The sequence below is a fragment of the Panicum virgatum genome, chromosome 7K (genome assembly GCF_016808335.1).
Source record: "Panicum virgatum strain AP13 chromosome 7K, P.virgatum_v5, whole genome shotgun sequence".
Taxonomy (NCBI): Eukaryota; Viridiplantae; Streptophyta; class Magnoliopsida; order Poales; family Poaceae; genus Panicum; species Panicum virgatum.
Window position 1 is genome coordinate 23459686 of NC_053142.1, and position 12845 is coordinate 23472530.

The 12845-nt window shown below is 49.9% G+C and overlaps 1 protein-coding gene and 1 long non-coding RNA gene across 2 annotated transcripts; both read left to right on the top strand.

Annotated features, from left to right (window-relative positions):
• Nucleotides 1-1869: 1869 nt before the first annotated feature.
• On the top strand, nt 1870-4462 carry LOC120642956. Its single transcript, XR_005662809.1, has 3 exons — nt 1870-2104; nt 2330-2393; nt 4091-4462. It is a non-coding gene; the product is annotated as an uncharacterized LOC120642956 (long non-coding RNA).
• Nucleotides 4463-6482: 2020 nt separating this feature from the next.
• LOC120640024 (uncharacterized mitochondrial protein AtMg00860-like) lies at nt 6483-6980 on the top strand. The gene has a single exon (XM_039915926.1). The coding sequence runs from the start codon at nt 6483-6485 to the stop codon at nt 6978-6980; it is 498 nt and encodes a 165-aa protein (XP_039771860.1).
• The last annotated feature ends 5865 nt before the right edge of the window (nt 6981-12845 follow it).

A 12845-nucleotide genomic window follows, 5' to 3' on the forward strand; every position in this document is an offset into this window, starting at 1 on the left:
TTGTTTACCCTGTTTTAGGTATAGAAGCTTACCAGGATTCGCATCAGTGGGTTCGATGTGACGTCCTCACGTGTTCATAGTTATCGTTTTGTTTTATTGGTTCTCAATCAAATTTCCTTCTCTCAGGTCCTATTCTCTTCCGCTGCTGTTATTTATTTTATGTAAATTCTAAATTTAAAGCTGTTTTGTAAATATTTATGTTATTATCTATTTTTGTGATATTATGCTGGTACCGTCTGTGCTCGCCGTCGCGCGAGACTTCTGGTGTGTTTCGATCGGCCTGTGGGTTGGAAACAGACTGTCAGGTTACACTTAATTAAGCTAATGCGCCTGAGGCGTTCAAATGATGGCGGTTACACTTAATTAAGACGTTTAACTTGGCAGTTCTGTCACACATACGGTGAGGTGGCACCTAGTGCGTAATGATGACCACCTAGTGAGGCAGCCACCTGGGCAGCAAGCATAAGTATTGTGGTGGCATGGCATTGTCATTAATCATTTGAAGTTAAAACATTCCCATTGAACCCTTATGTGGCACATGTGTTCTCGAATGCTCGCACATATTGTCGAACTGTTCTACTAGTTCATTAAGTTGTTTGGTTTAATAATGTATGGCATTATATGGTTTTCATGTTTTTTTTCTGGGTAACCTCATATGCTTAGAAACCTTTTTTTACCATCGCTGCAGATTACATGCCATTGCAACCTATTGAAGATGAAGATGACACAGCTATCAATTTCTTATATCCTCTAAAACCACCGGTAAGATTCCTCCAGTAAGATTCCTTTTGTTGGTTTGTTTCCTTGAGCAGTATTATCTAAAAATCAAGAATTGTTTCTTTATTTACCGGTAATACATTATTTGTTATATATCATGAAGGAACATAATTTCCAGAGAAATGAACGGTGTCCATCCAGTATGTCCTTGGTACAAAAAGGTTTCCTAGTATACTTTTCAATTATAATGAGAATATTCCTCTCATACCATCAGAATCTATACCTATCCTCGTATACCATCCGAAATTACGTGTCGATATTTTTATTTTCCATCCCTTCTATACCATCACCGTTCATTGCTGTTAATTCCACCGTGATATTCCTATTCGCCGTGTCTATCATTTCTCTGCTCGTCAGCGGCTTCGTACATCTGCAAATCGCGAATCACGGTAGCCGAGCTCGGTTGGAGACAACGCCATCCAGCCTCGCCACGGGGCCGTCCAGCGCGCCTTGGCCGCGATCCGCATCACCTCGATCGGCCTCTACGCACCTGCACAGCCCCTCTGTGGCTGCGGTTGCAGACTGCAGCCGCTACGACAGTGCGCTCGGCCAGCTGCAGAGCGCACATGAACACCTGGGATATCTAGCCCAAAAAGAATCAATCTATCTATACTATAAAGGACGAAAGAATTGGATATAATTCTCATCAAGATTAACCTATCCTCCCCTCTCACAAAACACTTTCCGGCGGCCCACAAGTAAGGTGAAATAGTTTGACAATGCTTAGCAGACAAAAAAAACTAGACCAAGAAGAATAATTCCGCTGGTCTGACGCTACTTTTTTCACCACATTTTTTCTCTATCCGCCCGTGTACGCACCTGTAGTCCCGCCCGTCAATCACGCCACCTCCTCCCTCACGATGCGCCTCCCCCCGCCGCCGCCTGCCCCCAACGCCCTCTGACCCAACTCGCGGCCCTTGGGTGCTCGCTCGGGGCCCTCGACCCGACGCACCACCGCTCCGCCCCGACGCGCGGCCCTCGAGCCCGCTGTGATGCACGGCCGGTGCCGGCACGGGCCCTGCCGCTACGCTGCGATGCGTGGCCCTGGAGTGCCAGCTAAGGGCCCCGCCCCAACGTGGGGTGCCGGCTCTGGGCCCCGCCGCTCTGCTGCGATGCGTGGCCTCTGGAGCGCCAGCTAAGGGCCTCGCCCCAACGTGCGGCGCCGGCCCGCCCGACGCGCAGCGCCGCTCCGCCCCGACACCGCCCCTCAGCTACTCGACGGCGCCCTGCGTCCATCCGCGCCGCCCTCAGCTCCTCCTGCAGATCGCCCTCATCTCCTCATGCGCTGCGCCCTTGCGACGCCATCCCCGGCGACGGTGGCTGCAGAGTATGTCTCTGAGCATGTTTCTGTATATATGGTTAAACAATTTTTGCTATGTGGCAGTTGTGCCTAATCGATATCAAGTTATTTCACTGTCAATATCTTTTCTCAACTCATTTTGTTGATTTATGTTATATATCTTTGGAACGATCAAACTATCAGAGCTACCATTTTTGTTTTGCACAATAAACGGTGTGTAATAATAATGTTTCTCTTTCTGAATATTTACAGGTATGAGTGCATCATCGCGACACTTTGTCAAAGTCTGGACACTTTAGATGAACCAGAGGCCAAGGTCTTAGTCAATGCAAATCTTATTAATTTATGTGCTCATATAATCTCACTAAAGAAGGAGCCATTTTCATTGTTACCGTACCAGCTGTGAAAATTTGGTCTGCTTGCCTAGGACTTGATCTTCTTGGCCGTCCCCCCCCCCCCCCCCCCCCCCCACATTCTATGCTGACCCGGGCCGGGGCTCGCTTTTTGGGAAGCCCGTTCCCACTGCGCTCACGGCCGGGATTCGCGGCATGTCAAGCCCTGGTAAGGTTCTTCGCTTTGCATCGAATTAAACCAAATGCTCCGCTGCTTGTGCGCAGTGGCGGAGCTGGGATTCAAATTGAGGGGAGGCTCATTTTCCTTTCTTCTTCCTCCCTCTTTCCTTTTTCTTCTTCTTCCTCTTCCTTTCTTCTTCCTCTTCTTCAATCATGCTTGAAAAATGTTGGGGGGCTCCATGGGTTCTATGGGAGTAGGGGGGCTGGAGCACCCCCAGCACCCCCTGGCTCCGCCACTGCTTGTGCGGCCCCCTGTCAATTCCTTTGAGTAGGTTTTGTTTTGTCGGCAGTGGCCCAAACGGCTACCAATAGGGATGAGGTAGCGTTTCCTTATTCTTTTATTAATTTAAATTGATTCGATTTGGGAATTTAGATCTATATATAGATAGGTTGGTACTTTAACGGGGTGATCAATGCGGATGCTGCGCCCTTTCCTATCCAAATTGACAATTGAAAAAGAAAGGGAAATCCCCCCTCTCTTTCTCGTAAGAATGAGATGTAGGTAGGGCTAAAAAAAAGAAAAAAAAGAATCAAATCGGGCAGTACTGGCCATAGACTTGAGCGCAAAGGACAAGAAGGCAGGAGCTGGTAGACAATTCTTCACAAATGCTAGGTGCACGAATGCTATCGAATACTGTGGGAAGGTACTCACAACCTGAAGGATGATCGGGAACTTCATTTTGGTGCTATACTGTCGCCGTCCTTTGTTCATGTCCCCTCCTGACGCTATCCCCCTAGCGATTACGTGAATTATAGGGGGGATCGCTTAGCCATGCTTCATAATTGGAAAAACGGGCACCGTGAGACTGACTTTCCTTCTGCAGGTCGTCCTTTCTTATCGGGGATATTGATTTTTTCATGCAGTCCCTGATTTGCTTCCCCGGTAACCGCAGTAGCTTGAGTCCTGACAAGTGAAATTCCCCCAATTGAAAAACAAACTGTTGTGATTTATGCTGCTGTCAACGGCTTCTGTGATCGAATGCCACTAGACAGAATTTCTCAATATGAGAAAGCCAACGGTTAAACAACTTATTAGAAATGCAAGACAGCCAATACGAAATGCTAGAAAATCGGTCGCGCTTAAGGGATGTCCTCAGCGTCGAGGAACATCTGCTAGGGTGTATGTGCGAGTGGCCCCGGCCAAGCGGATATTGTTAGGCCCTCCTCGTCGGGCTCATGCCCCTCGGTAAATCAACCGGGGCCATTGACACAAGATTTCTTATCTGATGCGGGAAGCACTAATTATTTAGCCCTAGCCTTATCTGATCCCGTATGTGTTCTAAGCACCTTCTCGTACTTAGTATCAAATCGAGTTATCCTTGAATCTATTTGGCGAGAAACCAACTCAAACTATCCCATTCGTGCCTACTGTGAATGTATATATTTTTTGTTAGGAAAACTTATTTTATTTTTGCTCACTGAGGTGTCATAAATTCTTTAGGCATCAAAGATTTGGATAATTGGAGAATATGTTGAATGAATTGACAATGCTGATGAACTTCTTGAGAGCTTCTTGGAAACATTCCCTAAAGAACCAGCATTGGTTCAACTGCAGCTGCTAACTGCTAATGTTAAGTTGTTTCTGAAGAAGCCAACTGAGGGGCCACAGCAGATGATACGGGTTGCGATTTTTAGATGCTACTTTTTTTTACATATGCGTGCAATATTTCCACATGGTTTAAGGTGTGCCTGAATATTTACTATTTTACTTATTTGCTATCATGGGCCCTTAACCTATCATGGATGACATGGTGATGTATTTGAGAGCACTGATATAATAATGTTGGTTGTTGTTGCAAGTATTTTCCCTTTTTATATAATGCGTTGCTTCTAAATGTTTTGGTTCATCTTCACTGTCCTGAAAAGGTTCAGGACATTGCATCTCACTATGGTACTATAAGCCTGCAAATGATTAATTTCGAGGATCACATGTGTCTAGTTTCAGTATCAGTTTGAGCCCTCTAATTAATTCTTCTGGTCCTGTTTGATTTGTGCTACGCTAGAAACTGTAGCAACTTTGATAATTAATTAGAGGTATTAAATAAAGACAGTTTGCAAAATTAATTCCACAACCCTGCGGTACTTTACATGACGAATCTAATGAAGCCTTTGACCGGATGATTTGAGGATGATTATTGTAGCATCACGGTAGCCAATCAATGATTAATTACTATCATTAGATTCGTCGCGAAAAGTTACACCCATCTTCGAAAAGGTTTTGCAAATAAACTTTGTTTAGTACTCCATGCATTGAGATTAGCACAAATCACTGTTCATTACCACAATAAACCAAACAAGGCACTGATTCTTTTAGTATGAGTTCAAGCCCTCTAATTAATTCGTGAACTGAATCTTTTTTCCATCAGGAACACAGCAACTATGAGAACTGCGCTACTACACACGGTCTGGCTCGCCACCTACCAACTACCGCTTGGAGTGCAACCAGGGCGTGCCCACCTGGCCACGCTTCGTCGAGCTCGTCAACCTCTGCTTCGGGCCGCCGACGCACAGCAACCCGTTGGGCGAGCTCATCAACATCAAGTGCACCAGCTCGGTGGCCGACTACCAGGAGGAGTTCCTCACATTCCTTGCCCGGTGCGCCGATGTCTCGGAGCCGCACCAGATCGCGATCTTCGCGGCCGGCCTCAGCAACCCCCTCCGCCTCAACGTCGAGCTGCAGCGCCCCTCTTCCTTGGAGGACGCCATGGGACTCGCTCAGGCGTTTGAACGCCGGCTTGCCATCACCGACAAGCCGTCGGCCGCCACGTGCGTGTCGAACCGCACGGGGCCGTTCGCGCCGTGCCGCCGCCATCCTCGACACAGCGCTTCGCCGCGCCCCCGCCGGCAACCACCCAGGCCCCTGTGCCACCAACAGCACCGTCGTGCGCTACTCGCGGCTGACGCCCGAGGAGATGGCACGACGGCGGGAAGAAGGACTCTGCTTCAATTGCCCCGCCAAATTCACGCGCAAGCACCTCAAGGAGTGCACCATGCGCGGCATCTACTTACTAGAGGTCGACGACGCCGACAATGACGATTTACAGATCTTGGCCAACGCCATCACCGGCATCTCCATTGGCAAGATGATGCAGCTTAGCATTGTACTGGCCTCCAGCGAGCTACGCGCGCTCGTGGATTCCGGCTCCACGCACTGCTTCATCATAGAAGAGACGGCACGCCGTGTCGGCCTCGTCCCGACCCCGCGACCCGGCATGTCTGTAAGCGTCACGAACGGCGACCACGTTGCCTGCACCAGCGTCTGCCTTGCCGTTCCAGTCCTCATCGGCAACGAGCGCTTCTCCATCGACTTCTTCGTCATCGCTCTTGGAGGACATGAGATGGTCTTGGGTTGCCACTGGCTGCGCACCCTGGGGCCAATAATCTGGGACTTCGAGCGACTATGTCGTTCTGGCGCGTGGACCACTGCATGCATTGGCTCGGTTTCGACTCATCCACCGGCGCCCACATCTGCGCCGTTGTCCCCGGCAACCTGATCCAACTACTGCTCCCTGAATCCGCCGACATCTTCGAGATCCCACAAGGTTTGCCACCGGCCCGTGCTTCGATCACCGCATTCACTTGCTTCCAGGCACACCTCTAGTTGCAGTGCGTCCATATCGCTACCCGCAACTGCTCAAGGATGAGATCGTCAAGACCGTCAAGAACAACTTTCCGATCCTGGTCATCGACGAGCTCCTCGACAAACTCCGAGGAGCTCGCTTCTTCACCAAGCTCGACCTGCATAGCGGCTAGCACCAAGTGCTCATGCGCACCCCGACGATATCGCCAAGACGGCGTTCCGCACGCACCATGGCCACTTCGAGTTCGTGGTGATGGCATTCGGGCTCACCAATGCGCCATCCACGTTCCAGGCCATGATTAACGGCGTCTTGCGCGACTTCCTACGCCGCTTCGTCCTCGTCTTCTTCGACAACATCCTCATCTATAGCGCGACATGGACTGAACATCTTCAGCACGTGCAAGCAGTGTTCCAGGTGTTGCGTGCGCACCACCTCGGCATCAAGCAGAACAAGTGCACATTAGGCGAGCAGGCAGTCCACTACCTTGGCCACATCATCTCGGGTGATGGTGTCACCATGGATCCAGCAAAGGTCGAGGCGGTCGTGGCCTGGCCAACCCCCATGATGGTGCGCACATTGCGGGGCTTCCTCGGGCTCATCGGCTACTACTGCAAGTTCGTGCGGGACTACGGCATCGTGGCGCAGCCCCTCAGACAGCTCCTCAAGAAGGAGGCCTTCCATTGGTCGCCGGAGGTGAACGCAGCTTTCCACGCGCTCAAGCACGCGCTAACCACGTGGCCGGCACTTTAGTTGCCTGACTTCGACCACCGCTTCGACGTCAACTGTGATGCTTCGGCCTCTGGCTTTGGTGCAGTGTTGCATCAAGACAGCGGCCCCATTGCATTCTACAGCCAGCCTGTCGCGCCTCAGCATGCGAAACTCGCGGCGTACAAACGCAAACTCATTGGCCTGGTCAAGGCGCTGAAACACTGGCGACCATACTTGTGGGCACGCCCGTTCTACTCCCAAAAGTACTTACTGGATCAGCGCCTATCAACAATCCCTCAGCATACCTGGGTAAGCAAGCTTTTTGGGTATGATTTTGGCGTTGAGTACAATCCAGGAAAGAACAACATGGTGGTGGATGCTCTGTCGCGGCGTGATGAGGACATCGTTGCGGCCTGCGCTGTCTCTTCCCCGGCCTTCCACAACTTCGACGAGTTTCGCCGCGAGGTGGAACACCTGCCGGAGATCGTCGCCGCCAAGCAGCAGATTGCACAAGGTGCGGCCACCGCGGCCTGGACAATCATCGACGGCTTGGTGCTCCACGACGGCTGCGTCTCCGTTCCGACGACCGACGTTGTCCACGCTCTGGCCACAGCCCACGGCACCGGCCTCGAGGGGGTAAGACACTTCATTGTCTTCGCGCGTCCTTCTACAACCCACACACGCTGCGTCTGGTGCGCGACTACATCAAGGGGTGCACGGTGTGCCAGCGGAGGTGCCAAGTTCAGTCTGGGCGGACATTGCCATGGACTTCATCGAGGGGTTTCCGCGCGTGGGTGGTAAGTCCGTGATCTTCACCGTCGTCGACCGTTTCTCCAAGTATGCGCACTTCATCGCCCTCGGCCACCAGTACACGGCGATCTCGGTGGTGCATGTCTTCTTCGACAACATCGTTCTGTAACATCCCGAAAATTCACCCAAATAAATTACTCGCAAGAAATGTTTTTTTCAAAAAAAAATTTCATCGCTGAGCTCAAATATTTTGCGGTGATTCGCTGTCCTGACACCAAAACTCAATTTCCGTTCCAACACCAAAAAATCAAATCTCCGTCCCGACACCGAAATCAATCATCGTCTAATTTTCCTGTTCTCCTCTTTCTTTTCGATCTAGTCGCCGGCATGCGCTCGGCTTCTCGTCGACGCCACGCCCGACTCACGACCGTCGCCGCGAATCCAGCCGCCCCCCTTTCTTTTCTTTTTCTTTTCCTCCATTTTCTCCTTTTCTTTCCTTCTCTCCTTTTTCTTTTCCTTTTCCTTTTCTCCTTTTCTTTTCCCTTCTCCTCCCTCCTCTTTTCTTCCTCCCGGCTCCCTATTCGCCCACGCGCAGCACGCGGGGCATGCACTCCACGAGCACCCCGGATGCTCGCCGCGCCGCCCGTCATCCGTCACGGCACCACCGCCGGCCACTTGCGCCGCCCACCCCCTGCGTGGCCGTGTCCCCTTGCTCGCCCTCGATGCTCGCGCTGCTTAGCGACGACCGCAAATGGCCGCACGGCCACAGCGTCGCCATTGATGGCGAGCAGGGGAGCGTTGGCACAGCCCCGCCCTCGCCGGCCTATAAATAGGCCCTTCGCGCAGCCCTTCACCTCCACAACTCCACTCGCCGCCTCTCGCCTCCTCTATAGCCCCAATTTCGTTCTTGCTCTGTTCTTCCCTAGGAACAGACTGTTGGTCGATCTCCCCGGCCAGGACACCGTGATCCAATTGCCTCGACGGTGAGCACCCCCACGCCTTCCTCTACCTGCCCCAACTCGCGCCAGTCCCACTCCTTGCCCAAGCAGAACCCCCCCCCCCACACCACGAGCTCCCATGGCCGCGGCTGTGGCTGCTCGGGGCGGACCATCTTCCAGCCCCTCTCCCATGGCCAGAGTCACCGGAACGGAACCCCTCTACCTTCCTCTCTCTCCCCGTGCCCTCGGATTTGAGAACGGTTGACCGCAGCTCGTTTCCGGCGAAGCTCCGGCGACCTGCCATCGTGGGAACTGCGGCGCTGCTGTCGACGCCTGCGCTTTCAGTCCCATGACCCTTTTTCCACTTCTATCTTGTTTAGTCAATCCCAGCCCACTCAAACAAATCAAAGTCCAGCCAAGATGCACTACCCACACAGCCACACACTAAGATGGGCCATGAGCACGTCATGTCATGCACTTAACCAATATTAATTTTTATTTTCGGAATTAATCAACCATCCAACCTTGTTACCATAATATCTCACCCATCCAAGTTCCGATTCAAATGATTCTTTTTTCTAAATTTCTATAAAATCACATACTATCCATTCATCCTATTTTCGTCTCTCCTCAAACCCCGGTTTAGCCCTAAACACCCCCTATCATCTCATGTGCCAAAAATCCTCCAATTGTCTCGAAATTCGACCACGCCATTTCCAATATTATTTCAGCCGTGTCATTATAAAATCTCCTGAAAATATTCTTCCTATCTTCATATCTTAATTTCTTCTGATTCGAGCTCAATGGTAAAACCTTTATTTCTTTTTCTTTATTGTGTGCTTGTTTGTGTGTGTCGTAGATGCCGGTGTGAACGAGGGAGAACCTGTCGAGGAGTTTGACGAGCAGTACCGCGAGCCAGAGCCTGAAGACACATACCGCGAGCAGGAGCTCCAGTAGGCTTTGAAGACGGCAAGTTCAATCTCACCCTTTGATGCATATTTCGATCCAGTTTTATAAACACAACCTATTGGCCTATTTTACAAAATTGCATATGCTTGGACTGCTGAAAACATGGTTGGATAGCCACCCCTTGATTTGTTATAACCATTCCTCGACCACCTAGATTAATGTCTAAATATGATTTATTCTATTTGGATGTTAATCGCTGCTAGAATGCTTAGAAACTTGTGCTTAAATTACAACACATCAAACATGGTACAACTTGTTTTATAAAAGGAAAATGTGTGAGTGTGCAGGAAGGGAAAATGTGAAATTTTTGAAAACTAAAAGAAAGATGTGCTTAGATGAGATGGATGGCATTTCTGTGTGAATTGCCAAAATGTGTGCTCATACCGGTGTGGTTGAGCAAGGTTGGGAGATGTCCATCTTGTCGCAGTTAAGGACCGAGTTGATGTGTGTAACATCCTGAAAATTTACCAAATCAAATCACGCGCTAAATAATTTCAAAATCTCTTTTCAATCGTTGAGCTCAGTCAATTCAAAATCGTCCCCCTCCCGATCTCCCGAAAACCGGTCCTGACATCCAAATCCATCGCCATCCCGTCTCCCTGTTCGCCCTTGTCCAGCGTGTCACGCCCGGCCGGCGCGCGTGCTCGTCCGGCCGCGGTCGCCGCCGCGAATCTCTCTCTCTCTTTCTCTCTCTCTTTTTCTTTTTCTTTTTCTTTTTCCTTTTCCTTCTTCCTTTTCTCTTTTCTTTTTCCTCCCCCTCTCTCTGTCTCATTCCTCCCTTTCCTCTGCCGTGCGCCCCCGAGCGCCGCTCAGCTCGCCGCTGCCCTTGCCCCACGCACTGCCGTGCGCACCCCCGCTCCCGTCCACGCGCACGTGTGCGCGGCCCTGCACGCCGAGCCCCTCGCCGCCTTGGCGCACACCCTGCCCACGCGTGCGCACGCGCGCCGCGTGGCCGTGCCGCTCGCCACACCGCCCGTCTGCCCACGCGTCGCGTGCACGCAGCACGCTGAAAGGATCGATGGACCAAGAGGGGGGTTGAATTAGGCCTTTTTCAATTTCTAAAACACAATAAAGCAACCTTAACCTATGCAATGCTAGTAAGTCACCAATTCACCAACCGGATAACTAAGCTACCTACACAAGCTATGAGAAGAAAAGCCTAGCAAGGTAGAGCTAAGTTATGATCTCTAAGTCAAGCACATAAATAAATTGCATGAAAGAAAATGCTTGAATAAAGAGAGTGGACAAGAGACGACCGGATTTTTTCCCGTGGTATCGATGTGTTGGCACACACCCCTAATCCACGTTGTGACACTCACAAAGAGTTTTGTCACCTCCCAAGTCACCGAGACGTGGGCGCTCACTAAGAGTCTCCGTTCACCATCCCGGCGTGGTGGAGATCAAGCCACGTACAATCTTTTTCTCCGGGCTCCCACAATCCTTGGCAAGCTCCGCGAGAAACACCTCGATCACCAAGATCGCCTAGGTGATGCAAATCACCAAGAGTAACAAGCTAGGGCCTTCACTTGAGCAAGAACCGATCACCAAGAACGGATGCACACAAGCTTCTCTCTACTCAAGTCCTTAGCCTTGCTTCTTGAATGATTGAAAGAACAATATGTGTGAATGATGAAGTTCAAGGTGGGTCTCAACAATGTATGAGTGTATGAATATATCCTGGTGTTAAGAGTGTGCAAAATGACCCATTGGAGGGGTATATATAGGCAGCTCACACGAATAGAGCCGTTGGAGAAAAGCTGCCAGAAAACTGCGTAGCGCCGGATAATTTGACGTACCTCCAATAGTCAGCGTCGGTTTAACCGATGAATGTAAACTGCCCATTCTGAAAACTAGCCGTTACAACTTGGGCAGATTAACCGACGTATCATCGGTTTAGCCGGTGAGTGTAGTTGTCCACTGATCAACTGAAAAACCAAGTCTCTGGACAACTCCACCGACGTTTACTCAAAACCATCGTCGGTTTAACCGGTGAGTACAACTTCAGAGATCCCTGGAAAAACCATCTCACTGGTCAATTGCACCGACGTCTCATTTCAAATAGCATCGGTTTAACCGGTGTATAGAACTTGAATCACTCTGGAAAAAACCATCTCTGGACTAATGCACCGACGTTAAATTCAAACACGTCGGTTTAACCGGTGTATTGACTTGTCCAGACTCTGCTGACTTCGTTTAACCGACGTATAGAAAAGTGAAAGCGTCGGTTAAACCGGTGTTAAAGACTTTTTCTGATTTTGCCTTTTCTGATTTGAGTCTTGAATGAAATCCAAATATTCTTGAGATATAAGTTGAAAACCACTTATTTGAACTTCTAGGAACCTGAGTGACCATAGTGTGCATCCATTTTTGATTGACCATGTCCATGCTCAAGTTACTTGGCCTTAACCCCTCTTAATATTGCGATCACTACAAAACTATAAAACCTATACTAATCTAAGTGTCCTTCTCAACCTTGTGACACTTAGTACTAGAAAGATCCTTAGTCTTGTAATAATCTTGAGTTGAATACCGAGATCGTCTTTTTGAATAATGAAATTTAGGGGCCTCTTTTGACATATGACCAAATGAGCGATAATGATTCATTAAGCTGCACAAACTCATTAGTCACAATAATGGTTGTCATTAATCACTGAAACATACCTTGAGGGCCTAGATGCTTACAATCTCCCCCTTTTTGGTGATTGATGACAACACAAATATAAATAACGAGAGAGCGAGAAAGAAAAAAAACAGGATAAACACAAGCAAACTCGAAAAAGGACCAAAGAGCTCAAAGGCTCAAACGAAATCCATAGATATGTCTCAAACCACAGCATACTCAAGCGTCAAATGTACATACCCATGAATTAACACCAAATGATAATAAAACACCAAGGTCCTGAAACTACGAGCTCTCTCTAACTCTACCCTCCCACTGACTCCAACTCCCCCTGACTCTCTCCCCCTTTGGCGTCAAAGCACCAAAAAGGCGAGCTACTGATCCGGCTGTCACGGCACGGCGATGAAGCGGTCCGGGTCATCGTCGTCGTCGTCGTCGGAAGGTGTACCCTCGGTGACAGACAGGAGTGCTGGTCAGAACTGCCTGCTGGATCTGAACTGACTGGGGGTGTAGCTGTCGTCGAGGCTCTCGTGCTGGCACTGCCTAGAAGAGGGTCCGTAGAAGTGGTAACCGGCTCAGCAGAAGATGTGTCAACATCTGAAGTAGTAAGTGCTGAAGCTGCCGACTGTG